We start from the raw sequence: 16,099 nt of genomic DNA on the forward strand, positions 1-16,099 counted from the left end.
TGTCTCATATATGTATATCTATATATATTGCACACTGTTTTTTTTTTCTTTTTTTATTTACAGTTGCTTAGTCTTTGTATTTGTTGCCAATGTTCTATAAAAAAACACGAGGGACATCCCTTAAAACACTTAAAAATACTACTAATTTGCGCAATACTTAATATAAAGATAATTTTATATAAGAACCGTCTTCCCACATCTTTTTTAATAGGAAGTGACATATTAAATGTCTATGCGCACACATATCATTCGCATAACATCATCTTCTTTTCAATTCAAAAGTTCATTGTAAACATTTATAACATTGAAATCGCTGATAATAATCTACACATCTCATCAGAGACATTATTATACACAACACTAGCGATAATAAAAGAAAAAAATATTAGCCAGTATTTGGACGACTTGCTGAACGGTATTGAATGTGAATACTGAACTGCTAATTAACAGGAATTACGAGAAGCAGATGTTAAGTTTGATTATACTTTTAGAAACGCAACGAAAGTAACGCTGTAAATATAAAGAGAAAGAATCATATTTTGTCGTGACGAATCTGTGTATGTGTGAGAATGTGTGGGTATATGGATGTGTGTGTAGAATGTATGACGAAAGAGGGGAGGGAATGCAAAAAATGATAGCGTACTTGTAACAAATATGATATAATATACTTGTAATAAAGCATATAAAAGTCGACTTAAGCGTAATAGTATGAAAGTAGGATTACAAGAAGATAAATATTTGCCTGTTAAAAAATGACTATTCTATGTTTATGTTTGATAAAAGCTATTTCTACATACTTTAATGAGATACTTCTGCTGTAGCTCAGTGATAATTGCCCTTATTTGTGTGTGTGTGTGTGTATGTGTGTGTGTGTGTGTGCGCACGCGATGAAAGAATTTGCTTAACTTTTTCGTGTGCGAGCGTAATTATATAGTTGTAGAAACATTCTACAATAATTCAACAAAATTCTCAGTTCATTTTTTCTTTAATCGCAAAAAAACTACTCAATGTGGAGTCTTCCGTTTTCGATAATATGGTAGAGATGCTCTCGCATTATTAGAATATTAGGAAAACTTTAATAAAAAAGAAAAAAAAAAAAGAAAACTTCTTGCCAATCATGACAATATTCGGAGGAAGCTGTGCAAAACGAATCGGATTATGCGATATTTGAAGAGCTTAAATACGACAGACTGCAATGACAATTATATGAATATACACATATATAAATATATATACAGTTGTAAGAGAGAGAGAGAGGGTTGTAAGTATAATGACGAGGAAAAAAAAAACACCGGGCTTAAGGCTCCTGGCTCCTTGCCGACTATGTCGAAATCGTGACGTCAGAGGCGAGAAAACACGCTAAAATTTCTTAGATGCCATTTCGAAATAAAAAAATATTTCGATGAAACAGCACTTCAGATGGCTTTAGCACATTCTTAAAAAACCCCGAAAATTATCCTTTCCCCTTTAGAATCAATCTGAAGTGCTGTTTAATCGAAATATCTTTTCATTAAAAAATGGCATCTAAGAATTTTCAGCGTATGCTTTCTCGCCTCTGACGTCACAATCCAATATGGCCACGGTGAGCACCCAGGAGCCTTAAGAGCCAAACTGCAGTGTAATATTAAACAGACCGTATCCTAGAGATAATATTGCGGATACTCGACACTATAGTATTTCTTTTTTATTGATATATATAAATATATATATAAATATTATTAAATATACAGCGCAAGAAATTTTATATATAGGAAATGAATGAAAGATATCGACAGAGTTTTATCCATCCGCCATCAACTAGAGTTCAGCAGTCCTTGCGTAAAAATTGCGTATTTTTTTTTATTTTTTATTGTAAATTATTGTAAAAACTAAGCCCAAGCCGAGCGTTCGTACGTATGATATAAAAATATAAATTATATATATTATATATACGCTAGACATGTGCGAGATGATCTCAATTCCGCGAAATTATGTGAAAAAAACGCGTTCAGAATTAAAATGATTTTTAGACATTATTGACCTAGTTGAGCCGCAAGGAAAGACAGGAAGACGCCTTCCTCCCCCTCCCCCCGGATATACGCTGAGAATATTTCGTTGTCGACATAGAGAAATAACTATACCATACAGAGAACACACCCGATATTAGAAAGTAGTTTTATACATATACATATACAACACACACACCGAAAAGTATCAAGTATGAAATAAAAGAAAAACTTTTTACAAAATATATATATATATATGTGTGTCTTTGTGCTTATTCGCTCTCGCGCGAATCAAGGATCTTATCCCTTCTTTATCTCTTATCTTTCTCTTTTACCCCGATTAATATACACGTGTGAGAGAGACGCAAAGATATTCACGTCTCGCAATTGGAGCAAGTAGAGTAAAATTCGGCGATTCGAAAATATTCTTATTAAATAATGACGCAGATATGCAGATATCATGGAGGCGAAATAAATTCTGAAATGATTTATATGTACATACCGAGGATGATCGATGAATCAATTGGATTTCCATTGCCCCTGGGTGAAAAGACGGTGAAATGGCGGAATGAGGGTCCTGTCGGCACTTGTCGATATATCCAAATTGCGATGCACTACGCCGCTGCACTGTATCACTGACACTCGATACGCGTTTAATTCCTTGTAACAAACGTCCGGCACTTGGCGAGAGACGACTTTTCGCGCGCGAGATTCACTCTTAACGCGGCTACGATCGCGAGAAACGAGGAGCGAATTCAAATCGCTGTCGCGGCGCCTTCATAACTGGCAACGGTTCGAGACGAAATTGCGATTCTCGAAGTATCCGTATCGATCAGTGACGTATGTATCGACCGTATCGATAGTAGAGGAAAGGCTACCAATCGTGATCGGTGGCTCCACCTGCAGCGAGACGATGACGATAATGGCGATAACGATAATGGAGGGGAGAGAGGAGAGAGAATCCTGTCGACCCAGGTCCATGTCCAAGTCCCGATGCACCAATCTCCTGCATTATGGCACTGATACTCGATGCGCGCTTAATCCCTCGCGACACTTGGCGAGAGACGACTTTTCGGACGCGATGAGGTTCGATCGGTTGGATCTTCGTTACACTTGGGTGAAGAGACGGCAATGGCGGGGGGAGGGTCATCCACCACGGCGATGTCCGAGTCGCGATGCTCCATACTGCTGCACTATGTCGCTGATACTCGATACGCGTTTAATACCTTGCGACGACCGTCCGATACTTGGCGAGGGATGACCTTTTCGTACGCGAGATTCGCTCTTAATACGGCTACGATCGCGAGAAACGAGGAGCGAATTCAAATCGCTGTCGCGGCGCCTTCATAACTGGCAACGGTTCGAGACGAAATTGCGATTCTCGAAGTATCCGTATCGATCAGTGACGTATGTATCGACCGTATCGATAGTAGAGGAAAGGCTACCAATCGTGATCGGTGGCTCCACCTGCAGCGAGACGATGACGATAATGGCGATAACGATAATGGAGGGGAGAGAGAAGAGAGAATCCTGTCGACCCAGGTCCATGTCCAAGTCCCGATGCACCAATCTCCTGCATTATGGCACTGATACTCGATGCGCGCTTAATCCCTCGCGACACTTGGCGAGAGACGACTTTTCGGACGCGACGAGGTTCGATCGGTTGGATCTTCGTTACACTTGGGTGAAGAGACGGCAATGGCGGGGGGAGGATCATCCACCCCGGCGATGTCCGAGTCGCGATGCTCCATACTGCTGCACTATGTCGCTGATACTCGATACGCGTTTAATACCTTGCGACGACCGTCCGATACTTGACGAGGGATGACCTTTTCGTACGCGAGATTCGCTCTTAATACGGCTACGATCGCGAGAAACGAGGAGCGAATTCAAATCGCTGTCGCGGCGCCTTCGCAACTGGCAGTGGTTCGAGACGAAATTGCGATTCTCGAAGTGTACATATATCGATAGTACGTGTACAGATCGATATAATGGAAGGGGCTACCAACCAACCGAGATTCGCCTTGAAGGTTAGCCAAATTGGCTTTTGTAAATTTAAAAAAATTTAGCATTTATTTATGAGGAATATATGTGAAAGTTTACAATATATATAATATATATAATATATACGTATGAATAAGATATATAACAAAAATTTATCAGCGGTTTTCGGAGATTGCAAGGTAGTCGAGAAATAGTCTAAATTATTTTAAGACAAACATGACAGCGAGATCGACCAATCACATATTTAATATGCTAATGCAGTAATTCGGCATCCTTTGTGAACTAGACACGTGATTGGTCGAGATTTCTCTGTACACACATATATTTATACAAATTCGTGAAGAGTCTTTTACACTATTGTGTATGCAGGCGGCTCGAGCGAGTAATGTAACCTATCGCGTGATACAATAATTTAATTATTTGCAGTCAATTTTATCGGAACGTCACAGTGACACAACACGTGGTGTTAACACATCTATCATGGGAAGCACGGACACTGCGACAAAATTGTTTAATGATAGCTACGAAATTGAGGAGTACGGGATGAATCTGAAGATTCTACCCTGCAACAACCAAGTGAAAGAGTTGCAAACCATTTTGCGGGATAAGTAAGTAGTAACACTGTTACTTTTCCATTTCTCGCTATTAAAAATATCATAAATATTAAATCAGTCGGAAGTAAATATATCTAAATTTTGTTTTTTCATTTCTCTATGCAGTCTCTGTTAATGGGAAGACATATCGATAGATACTTGTCAAATTTAATTAAATATTTACATACATTTGAATACATACATATAATTAAATGCTAGATTCTGTAGATTATTAGAAAGCGATAGCCAGTCGCTTATTAATCTCATAGATCTCATTTTATAGGAATACCACAAGAAGCGATTTCAAGTTTTATGCTGATCGTTTGGTAAGACATGTTTGACTTTATAATCTTGTATTACGCATTACTAAAAGCATTTCTGTTCTGTATTTAGACTCTAAATAATTATAATATAAATGTGTGATATATTATACATCTGTTTTATATTATGATACATTGTGATGTAATCTTTTTTTGAACATTGTATTATTACTCAAAATTCAAAAAAAATTAATTTAAACCAGTAATTATTTAAGAAATATTAAGAAACAAAATATATTGATTACTCTAGATGATTGTTGTTCGATAGATATATTTTTATTTTATGAAGAAAAAATACTATTATAATTTCTGAATATTTTAGATCAGGCTAGTTATCGAAGAAAGTTTGAACCAATTGCCTTTTACAAAATGCGTGGTGACAACTCCAACTGGTGCCAAATATAAAGGTTTAAAATATCAGAAGGGAAATTGTGGTGTATCTATAGTAAGAAGTGGAGAGGCTATGGAACAGGTATGATATATTTAATGCTAAACATATTATATATAAAAGATATCTTTATGTATGAATAAGCCACTAAATTATCATGGAATAAATGTTTTTAGGGTCTAAGAGATTGTTGTCGTAGTATCAGAATTGGTAAGATATTGGTAGAAAGTGATGCAGACACACACGAAGCTAGAGTTGTTTATGCTAAATTCCCAGATGATATATCCGAAAGAAAAGTCTTATTAATGTATCCGATAATGAGTAAGTCTTTTTAAAATATTTATATTGTAATAATGAAATATGTATGCGGCACTGTAAATTAAAACATTGATAACATATTTATTATACACCCATAGGTACAGGAAATACTGTCATAAAAGCTATAGCTGTACTGAAAGAACATAATGTGCTTGAAGAAAATATTATCCTATCAAATTTATTCTGTACACCAATTGCGGCCAAATCTTTAGTCACTGCCTTTCCTAAGGTAATTGTTATCACATATTTCATTTGCGCATGATGATAATTTAAAAATTTAATCTTGATAATATATATTTTACTTTAATAAATAATTATTTTACCTTTCTTTTACAGATGAAGATCCTAACATCAGAGATCCATACTGTTGCACCAAATCATTTTGGACAAAAATACTTTGGTACGGATTAATTATATTTCACTACTGCATAATACCTAAGAGAAATATAATGCATAATAAAATCGAGAGAAAATCAATTAAGAATGATTACATGTTACAAAAGTAATATTAAATTCTATAAATGATGTATTAAGCCAATTAATAATTAAAATTATTTTTTGTGATATTTAACAACAATATATACATACAGCAATTATACATTTTGAAGAAAACATTATAAGAAAAAAGCATTTATAAGAAAAAAAAATTTTTTTTCTGCAATTTTTTAATATATATTCACAAATTTAGTTAGAAATTGTGCAATTTTTAAAATTCATGCTTTAATTACTCATTTTTCATAAAAAACTAATTAAATTAATTTTTAGTATCAATATTTTTTGGATATTGTAATTCAAAAATACATATATCTAAGATTATATTATTAGTATGTATGTGTAGTATATATCTTTTATATAAATAACTTGATCAATTGTTTTGTGAAATTTATAAGAACAATACTTGTTATAGAAATAGATTGACACAGTAGTTTAATGTAAAAACTTAAATTTTTTAATAATTTTTATATTATAATTTGTATATTATTGTAAAGTTTTAAATCTACTGGTTGTAAGCATTCTCTTGATTTTCTCTATGTATGATAAGACTGTAAGTAATACATTTGATCTAAATGTACTTGGAATCTATTGAGAATACCGAAATGAGACAACTAATATTTTTACAACATCTCTTTTACCAGACAACAATTTTTCATCAAATTTTTCTAATTTTTTTGTGTTTTGTAATAGACATCATGGAAACATAAATTTTATATGTGCCATACTTCAAACTAAATATTTGCATAAATTATCTTGCTTTAAAATTAACTAAATATCATATGCGATAATATTTACTAGATATTGCATATATATTAAAACACTTACGTATATACGCATTTCATAAATACAAATTCATAGAATCACCGTCCCAGTGAAAAGTAAAAACAATTTGATAGATAAATAATTAAGAGCTTGACATTTATAATAAATTGTTATTTTCAAAATTGTTTTATTTTTTGTTATTTTATAAAGTTGTTTGATTGAACTGGAGAAAACAAAGTTTTAACTTATAAATACTGTATGATACACAAGTAATGTCAGATTTTCTATGTGCACAGTATATGACATGTGTGCAATATTTATATATAAATATAGAAAGAAAAGAGGCTAAAATTCAATTACAGCATATGTTAATTAAAATATATATACAATGTTTTTAAGTTATTCATAGCTTTTTTTTTTAATCAGATCTGGTTTTTATAAAGCTATTTGTATGCATATTAGCATATAAATTTCATATGAAATAAAATTGATATGCATTAATGAATTTTAAGACATATAACAAAGCATAATTTTATCAAATTTTCAACAGTACCTACATGTATATTAATTGAGCACTTGAGTTTTTTACAGGTGTGTATAGTTCAGTTGAAATAACATTAACAATTTTTTTCTCTCAATTTGACTTAATTGTTGTCAAAAGAAATAAATACCTCATTATATGTTACATATATACTTGAAATAACACATAAACACATTGTACGTATTATTTTTGCTACATATATCTTACAGAGACGTGTAAGAAATTAATCAGTTTAGATAATATAATATAAATGTCTACAAAAAAAAAGCATAATATGAAATGTGATTTGTTAGAGTGCATTAAAATAATGCATCCTAAATATACAATATAATAATTTAATAATTTACTTCTGCATGTTTTGGAAACTTATAAAAAGAAACACACTGTATATGCGAAAAGGAATAAAGAGACTTATATATAGTCTAGAGATGCTTATATCGATATTTATATTAAAAATCGAATAATTTTGATTCATTCTTGATTGTTGCATTTTGTACGTAATTTTTAATGAAATATTTGTATTAATTATATACGGATTCTTTTTAGTACATTTTAGTCGAAATGGGTACAAATGTTATTTACAATAGTTCAATATAGACAAAATATAGTACATTTGAATGTTTAATATGAAGAGAATTAAATACTATAGTGCATTATGTAATTTATTTATTTACTTGATGACCATAGAAGTGATTTTGATGTGATTGGGGAGAGGTAGTCTTAATTGTTTATTCTTGTAATGTCAGTTAAGAGTAAAGAATGATATATATGTGTGTGTACAATAGGTATACATTAAAAACTATTCTGTATACAATATGTAGAATGCAATTTATAAAGTCAAAATATAATTTACAATTCAATAATTGAAAATTGAAAGAAGAAACCATTGTATAGAACTTTATAAATCTTTGATATAAACAAAATACACATAGGTACCTATTGAATGCTATGCAGCTTTTACATGCTAGTTTTCAAAGAAATATGAAGACAACATTTTGTATGATTTTTTATAAGTAATAATTATCATATGTTTATTTAAAAGCTAAAAAATTTTAGTTACAATATTTTAAAGAAAAAATATATCTTTGATCAAAAAATATATGTTCAAGAATTTATTCTTAAAAGAATCTAGATTGCTTATAAAACATTATTCTCATTAAACCATGCCTTATAACGTGCCTATGAAAAAGCTGCATTCAATAATTACAGCAATATTCTAGACCAACAATTCATGTAATGTAAATTCCTGTTATTGGAAATGACGTATTATATTCATACTTTTTAAATCATAAGTTTATTGTCTATTATCTTTCGCATTTCAACAATAAATTTGTTTAATAAATATATTGTATCAATATTGATAAATACAGATATATATGTGCATATACATTAATTATTAATTACTTAATATATCAAATAATATAAGTAAAATAAACGCAAGTGTGTACATTTTATTTTTTTATATATTTTTTATATTTTCAAATATAAAAATTTTTAGACGAAAGAGAGCTTACATATCTAGTACAGTTACGTTTTATCACATTTCTATTGTCACTCTAATGTGATTCACAACTTAATTACAATTAAATTATTAGTGATTCTGCATTAAAATATTAATTATGTAAATTTGTTAAATTTTTTATTGTATACGTTTCTAATCTTTTCAACAATTTCTTTTTTCAACAAGCTTGTCACAATTAACAAGTTTATTTTAGTTTTATTTTTATCAGTAATAAAAAAGTTTACAGAAAACTTTTATCTTATAAATTTGTAAAAAAATTTATCCGTAAAAAATTTCTCATGCGTATATCAAAAATTTCCTGAATATTTCTTTTTAAATTATTAAAATGTATATAAGTAGTGCTATGAGAAAAATATAAATACATAAAATAAAATACATTATATATTTTATTAGTGATAACATAATTTTATAAAGATTTGTGTAATCAAATGTTGCCAAATTTTCTCATTATAAAGAATTCTTTTCAAATATAAAACACTTTTATATATATGCCAAACGTATATTATAAAAAAACATTTATAATTATTGTTTTCAGGCTGTACTCGTGTCGTAGTGGAGACACCAAATATACAAGAGAAAAATAATTGAGGAATTATATCTAGTTGAATCTCAATTGATTTAATCAAAATTAGTTTTTAATCATTCTATAAAATAAATGTACGTTATAACTTTTGTAGATCAATCTCAGACTATACGAGTATATATTAGTTTTAATTCGAGAAAATGTAAAGAATATTTTTAGATATTTTATTTGTTAAGAAGAGAGAAATATATTTTGTGTATGTTTTTATACTGCTTAAAGAAAGAAATCTGCGTAGGCCTGTTATAGACTAACATGCACATATATGTGAATATTATATCTATGTACTTACCATGTTTGACAATGAAAAATAGACTTAATCAAAAAACATACTTTACTTACAATTAGATAATATATTTTTGTTTTGTGATATGTTGTGATTAGAATAGATTTTAAGGATATATAAATGAAAGTTTAAGTTTTAATTGTATTTATTAGTAAATTCTTGTATGTATGTAACAATGATCGCTGTGATCCATATAGTATATATATTTATATATACATATAATGTATAATGAATATTATTTTTGTAAATATGGTTATACCTAATGATTATATATAATACATATCCCTCTCTCTAATGCAATGTGTTAAAATTTATTTTAACATTAATATATATTGAATCTTTATTGTTACCGCTTCTCCAGCTTTGTAATAAGAAAGACATGTTAACAAGGAATAAAGCTTCGCCATTATTCTCCTCCTTTGATTGCAATGAATTATATGCATTATACGCGATATCAATTATAAATTTAATGTATCATGTTGAAGAATAGAATTATAATAGCAAAAATAATGTTTTATTTCATTTATTTATAACAAAGCAGTTTGTATATAGCAAATGTTGCATAAAGCTGATATTTTTGACAATGGTATTGTTTGAACAATGTATAAGCAATAAGAGATTTGCACAAGATGTTAATCTTGTTTAATACAGGAAGAAAATGTGTCATTAAAGCAATAAAAATAATTTATATAGACCTCTTAATTATACAACTGCCGCTATTATCATGTACTATTTTAGAATAAATTGTTTTGAAGACACTAAAACAGTCAACTAAAATTTTAATAAAATATTTCTCACATATAAGGAATTTATTGTGTTTTGTCCCAATAAGAGCAGTTGTAAGAAATTTTTTCTCTTTTATCATTTTTTATATACTCATTACAATATAACTTATAAACATCTCACATTTTCAATTTTTGGGGTTTTTAAATATAGAACTCTTTTAAATATTAGAAAATCAGTAATCAATCGATTAAAATAAAAGATTTTGGTATACAAATTAGATTATGTTGAATAGTAAGTATGAGTCATATGCACACGCGTATCGATGAAATTATGTCATGCCAGTATGAATCATATGTACTAGTATATTCTGTCATATATATATATATATATATAAGTAGAAATACGAATAAAAGTTTATACAATAAAAATAGATATTTATAATTAAGCTATAAAAATCTGGAAATTTTCTTTTGTTCTTTTATTTTTCTAAAAACTATATAATTCTAATACGCATGTATTATATAATAACTTTAAGAAAAATCAATGACTTTTTACAGCATATTTGGAAAGACCATCTTTAGCTTAACGCAATGAAATATTCAAATAACAATTCAAAACTATCTTTTAATACTGTACATGTTTGAAATTTTTTTAAATGTATAATATAAATATCAAAATTTTCTCATGTGTAACATTCAATTATATTTTTAGACATAAAAAAATTTGATATATAATAGAAATATATATATATTTGTCCTCATATATCTCAAATGATATTGTGTGTATGCATTTGTTATTATATCCTATATATTTACTTACACGCTTTGCAATTTGCAATAAAATAATCAAAAAATTGCATAATAAAAAAAAACAAAAAAATTTGCTTTAATTTTATTATCGAAAGTACTGTAATATATTGAGTGCGGTGCAGTGTGTGAAATAATGTGAAATAATAAACAATAAAGATAAAGACATGTATAAAGACAACAATATTAAAGTATGTCTCGTATCACCTAATCAAACCTGTTTCAAAACAGACATTGGTGTGTGAGGATGCGCTTGATCTAAAATGCAAAGTATAATTTATAAAAGTATGTTCTCTATGCGTGACACTTGTACTGTTCATTCAGCAGACTTTCCACAATACAGAATATTATCTTGGCAGTACCTTCATTCAGCCTTAGTAATGTAATAAACGTAGCTTTGCAAAATACGCTTGTGGGTGAAAAAGGAAGGATGTGTTTGGAATATATCCCAACTTTACATGGGTATATCTCGCGTATCTTATTCCTCTTTCTCTTGGTCGTCGGATTTTTCTTCATTCTTATCCCCATTATCTTCAGCATTTTCACCTTCAACACTAGTGATAATTTTTGCCGCGCTATCTACTTCAGTCGGTTTAGAGTCATCTAAGGCTTTATTCTTGCTGTCTAAAGTTGTTCTTTCTGGTAAACTAAAAAAGATAATATTATAAACTGTGCTAATGTTTAATATATTTTTATATTATAATAATCTGTTTCTTAGTTACCTATCGGAGAGTATATCTGCTTCTTTGTCCGCAGAAGGCTGAAAGAAACAATTGCGTTAGATATGTAGAAATTACAATATAAATTTAGTAGCAAAGTCATAAGGCTAATAAACAGTGACAGAAAGAGACAGAGAGAGAGAGAGAGAGAGAGAGAGAAAGAAGTAAGAAAAATAATCTGTCTTCTGTCATGTATATATGTATGTTAGTCACGTTTGAAAGATATATAATAATAAGTATTAAAAAATAGTTTGTCACAACATGTATGTGTGTACACGTGTCAAACAATAAATACATGATTAATTGCTATTTTTAGTCATGTATTTATTGTTTGGCAATCTAGAGTTTGTGACACTGGGAATTTTTAATCTCTCCGAGAAAAAATATAGATATATGTAAGGAATATATATATAATTGAAAACCAAACTAACAAAGTTCTCTCCTAAACCAACAAAAGGAAAGTATTACCTCTCGACTTGAAGTATTTCCATTCTCTTGAATTCCATCATTTTGAGATTTTGAATCGAGAGTGATTTCTGCAGTGCTAATTGCCGGTGTCACTTTCAAAAACTTTTCCAATTCATCCAATTCGTTTGCTAAATCAAAGTCTTCATAATCCTGCAAAATTTAAATCATTTATGTGTATTGTGTATTAGACATGTGATAACTCATTTAGATAATTATGTTTGCTTTAATTGCATGTGAACAATGAAGAATTAGAGAATTAATACGATATTTGAAAGTAAGATCACAATGTAAACAGCAAAAAAAGAAATAGAGAGGCTCATTACTCCGCAATAATCATCCTCATTAAATATTTGCGGTGGCAATGGATACTTGTTGGTTCTAGCATTACTGTTAGCTTGCATAAATTCTTTCTCTAGTTCCTTGCCCGGCTCTGTTATATCAATGATCTCGTATTCTACATTTTTACTATCTAGAATCATCGTCACACGCTGTTGCCTCTTTTTCACCTGTAACACATTTATCAAGTGATTAAAAACTTTGGAATCTCACTAATTTATATAATATATGCAACTCTATTTGAATTTATTATAATCAATTAAAAATATAACTTGCAACCTACTATATACCTAATTTGCTCAGAGATAATTAATGTCAATCAATTTGTATAACAAGATAAAATCAACTGTTCTAGTTTTTCTACACTGTATTTTTTATATCTATTGTTATAAAATAAATTAACTTCTCAAGAATAATAATAATAACTGTTACAATGATAAAAATTAACATCATCAACAAATACTTGTAATTAATATTAAAAGAATTAAGGATCAAGAAACATCATAATCACGCGGATAATTCATTTTGCCAGCATCATCAGGCTAAAATATACATAACAAATTCGACTCGATCAGCTGTTAATAAAGTCTGCACGACACCATCGTATGCGTCCATTGTCGAGGAAAGCGAGCCAACGGAACCGATTAAAGAACGCGAACGCGCGCATCGCATCCCAAATGACAGTCCCTCGATCGCATTGTAACCTGATACAGGGATGACGACGACGACGACGACGACGATCTGGCGCGCGCGATGTCAGGTCGGGTCAGGATAAAGATGAAGGGGCGCCGCAGCATCCCGATATCGGAGATATCGGAGCGCCTGGACGGTATCATGTCTCATAGCCGAAACTCACTTCCTTGTTACCGCTGATACCCGATATGTAGATCTTCACGACCATCGTTGGTTGGACCACCGGCTGGCTGCCTGGGACACGACGTATCTACGTAGACTCTCTCGCTGTCCTCCGATCCGATTAGCGACCGGACGTACGTGGATGACTCTCTCTCTCTCTCTGCAGCCGACTACCAACAACCGGTCGCTCCTGGATGCCTAAGCTTAAGGACCGTTATTATAACCGTTCGCACTGGCTTATACGCTGACGCGTAACACACTGATTTAACGAGAGACGCGCGGGCCGGCCTAAGTCCGGGCTCTCTCCGCTGCCTGCCTGCTTGGCCTGGTCTCTACGTCATTCAGGGGGGCCGGTTCTTTCTCTCTCTCTCTCTCTCATTGTCTTTCTCTCATTCTCTCTCTCTCTCTCTCTCTCTCCCTCTCTTTCTATCGCCGCGCCCCAGGAATGAATAATAGGATTTTCTTATTACGACGTAATGTGTTTGCAAATTTTTATATGATAAATAGAAGTAATTTAGAAATTGAATGGAGATGAATATTAACATGTATATAAAAATTTATAAGAGAGAGAGGTATATCGAACAATTTTTATTAATTAAAGATATTTACGCGTATGTGATATTTTTATACATACGTTCCTGTATTAGGTAATTCGTTGAGAATTTATGGTGTTGATGACTAGCAGTTTGAGTGAAATTAAATTAGCGAGAGGAGTATTTATTTCCATGTTTGCAAACATGCATCTCTATATATATAATCTGATAAAATGTATAATCTCTTAATCCTTTATCATGCATCCAGTATAGTGTCTTAAAAATTAAAAAAGTGTAAGTAATTAAAGTTAGTTTACAATTAAATTACTAATTAGGATTTTTTCATAAACATATATACTATATATATATATAAAAAAAAGGAAAACATAAAATATATACATAAATATTGAAAAGAGGATTGTATTATATACAATAATTTTATTTCACTTTATTGCGCAATATATTTATACATAGTTTCAATTATATATTTTTAATAGTCGAATTAGATGACATATACGCGATATTTGTTTTTTAGAAAATGACGAGATTTATATTAAATAGAATAAAACAACGTTTAGAATTTTCACGACTGATATATAATTGAAAGATTTTCGATCAATTAATCTCGGAGCTGTCAAGTCTTTCCCGCGTTCATTTGAATTAGATGATGTCAGATTCATTTCCTCTCGGCGAACTTCCGCCACTTCCGGTGTTGTACGATAGCGACCTCTTCGACTCCGCCACTCTCTCTCGCTCTTTTTCCGGTTCTTTGCAAAAGTGTTTTACATCTATTCAAAATGGTAAGAAATTTCATCGAATTTTGTATACCAAATCTTATTAAAATGTGCACAACATTGATTACCGAATTGAAAGTGATTGCTTTCGAGAAACTTTTGACGTATATATTTCATTGTAAAGAGTGATAACTTCACGTGACCACATATGTAATCTTGTAGCGAGGTTATGTTTTGGAAGCAATCTTGCATCGAGATTGAATATTGCCAAAGTTACAATTTTAACAAATTATTTTACAATTGTTTGAATTTTGTTGACAGGCCAAGCGTACGAAGAAGGTCGGAATCACCGGTAAATATGGCACCCGTTACGGTGCCTCCCTTAGGAAAATGGTGAAAAAAATGGAAATCACACAGCACAGCAAATACACCTGCTCGTTTTGCGGCAAAGTAAATAATTTTTATGCTTTATTAATGCTGTAAAACGTCTGGAGGAAAATATAGTCAAATCATGTTTGTGTGATATCTTTTAAAATTCAGATTTTATGAAGAAATGCTTTTACTATACATTTTATTTTATCAGTACATCGTGGATTTTTTGTAATATTATCTGGCGATTGGCAATAAGTAGTATGAGAGGAATCGAACCAAATTGTTAATTAATTACTTTTGTCTTCTACAGGAGGCAATGAAACGCAGCGTTGTAGGAATCTGGTCGTGCAAGCGATGCAAGAGGACTGTTGCTGGTGGTGCATGGGTATATTCCACAACGGCTGCCGCTTCAGTAAGATCAGCAGTACGTCGATTACGAGAAGTGAAAGAGCAGTAAATATATCTAATAAATATCTCTTTTCAATATTTATTATGGATTTATTTTATTTAATGCAAACCAGTTACTTTTAATCCATTTGTGTGTACTTACACAATGACAAGTTTATTGTTACATTTCATTAAAGTGATAGCTCTTATTGTTAGACCTTTTATATCAGATGACACATGTTGTCTGTACACATAAAAACAAATTATTTTTTGCTGCATTATCCTTTATTGATTCATTTTTTGTGGAACAGAAATTGTTTAATAATACGAAAAAGATAGTTTTTTAATAGATTTTATAAGAAACAGTTT

The 16,099-nt window shown here is 30.8% G+C and overlaps 3 protein-coding genes across 5 annotated transcripts; 2 read left to right on the forward strand and 1 right to left on the reverse strand.

The window, feature by feature from the left end:
• The first annotated feature begins 3,980 nt into the window (after window positions 1–3,980).
• Window positions 3,981–10,136, forward strand: Kri (uracil phosphoribosyltransferase krishah). 2 transcript variants are annotated; one of them, XM_083038700.1, is made up of 8 exons: window positions 3,981–4,015; window positions 4,416–4,597; window positions 4,866–4,908; window positions 5,225–5,374; window positions 5,467–5,611; window positions 5,707–5,837; window positions 5,945–6,008; window positions 9,464–10,135. In XM_083038700.1, exons 2-8 carry the CDS (start codon window positions 4,470–4,472, stop codon window positions 9,514–9,516), a joined length of 714 nt encoding a protein of 237 aa, XP_082894826.1. In that variant the 5' UTR covers window positions 3,981–4,015; window positions 4,416–4,469; the 3' UTR covers window positions 9,517–10,135. The 2 variants fall into 2 exon arrangements, with proteins under 2 accessions (XP_082894826.1, XP_082894825.1); XM_083038699.1 differs by lacking the exon at window positions 3,981–4,015 and adding an exon at window positions 4,026–4,168 and having other exon boundaries at window positions 9,464–10,136.
• A 165-nt stretch (window positions 10,137–10,301) lies between these two features.
• Window positions 10,302–14,035, reverse strand: LOC145936453 (SH3 domain-binding glutamic acid-rich protein homolog). 2 transcript variants are annotated; one of them, XR_014425395.1, is made up of 6 exons: window positions 13,706–14,035; window positions 12,837–13,019; window positions 12,514–12,663; window positions 12,049–12,086; window positions 11,689–11,973; window positions 10,302–11,584 (listed from the first exon to the last, which is right to left on the reverse strand). XR_014425395.1 is itself a non-coding variant. In XM_083038706.1 (5 exons), exons 1-5 carry the CDS (start codon window positions 13,748–13,750, stop codon window positions 11,805–11,807), a joined length of 585 nt encoding a protein of 194 aa, XP_082894832.1. In that variant the 5' UTR covers window positions 13,751–14,035; the 3' UTR covers window positions 10,302–11,804. The 2 variants fall into 2 exon arrangements, 1 of the variants encoding a protein (XP_082894832.1); XM_083038706.1 differs by having other exon boundaries at window positions 10,302–11,973.
• An 896-nt stretch (window positions 14,036–14,931) lies between these two features.
• Window positions 14,932–15,833, forward strand: Rpl37a (ribosomal protein L37A). Its single transcript, XM_083037425.1, has 3 exons — window positions 14,932–15,037; window positions 15,293–15,421; window positions 15,654–15,833. The coding sequence occupies exons 1-3, from the start codon at window positions 15,035–15,037 to the stop codon at window positions 15,798–15,800; spliced, it is 279 nt and encodes a 92-aa protein (XP_082893551.1). The 5' UTR covers window positions 14,932–15,034; the 3' UTR covers window positions 15,801–15,833.
• The last annotated feature ends 266 nt before the right edge of the window (window positions 15,834–16,099 follow it).

This window comes from Prenolepis imparis, unplaced genomic scaffold, assembly GCF_030444845.1.
Source record: "Prenolepis imparis isolate NDT839.2.m4 unplaced genomic scaffold, iyPreImpa1.0 SCAF_5, whole genome shotgun sequence".
Taxonomy (NCBI): domain Eukaryota; kingdom Metazoa; phylum Arthropoda; class Insecta; order Hymenoptera; family Formicidae; genus Prenolepis; species Prenolepis imparis.

Bases quoted from the DNA above. Each gene is read 5' to 3' on its own strand.
- LOC145936453 (XM_083038706.1), bottom strand. From the start codon at position 13,750: ATGGTCGTGAAGATCTACATATCGGGTATCAGCGGTAACAAGGAA. The intron at 13,020-13,705 runs GTGAGTTTCGGC...AATGTGTTACAG, and splicing joins GTATCAGCGGTAACAAGGAA to GTGAAAAAGAGGCAACAGCG. The intron at 12,664-12,836 runs GTAATGAGCCTC...TAAATTTTGCAG, and splicing joins ATGAGGATGATTATTGCGGA to GATTATGAAGACTTTGATTT.
- Kri (XM_083038699.1), top strand. From the start codon at position 4,118: ATGAATAAGATATATAACAAAAATTTATCAGCGGTTTTCGGAGATTGC. The intron at 5,612-5,706 runs GTAAGTCTTTTT...ATACACCCATAG, and splicing joins ATTAATGTATCCGATAATGA to GTACAGGAAATACTGTCATA. The intron at 5,838-5,944 runs GTAATTGTTATC...TTTCTTTTACAG, and splicing joins TAGTCACTGCCTTTCCTAAG to ATGAAGATCCTAACATCAGA.
- Rpl37a (XM_083037425.1), top strand. The intron at 15,422-15,653 runs GTAAATAATTTT...TGTCTTCTACAG, and splicing joins CCTGCTCGTTTTGCGGCAAA to GAGGCAATGAAACGCAGCGT.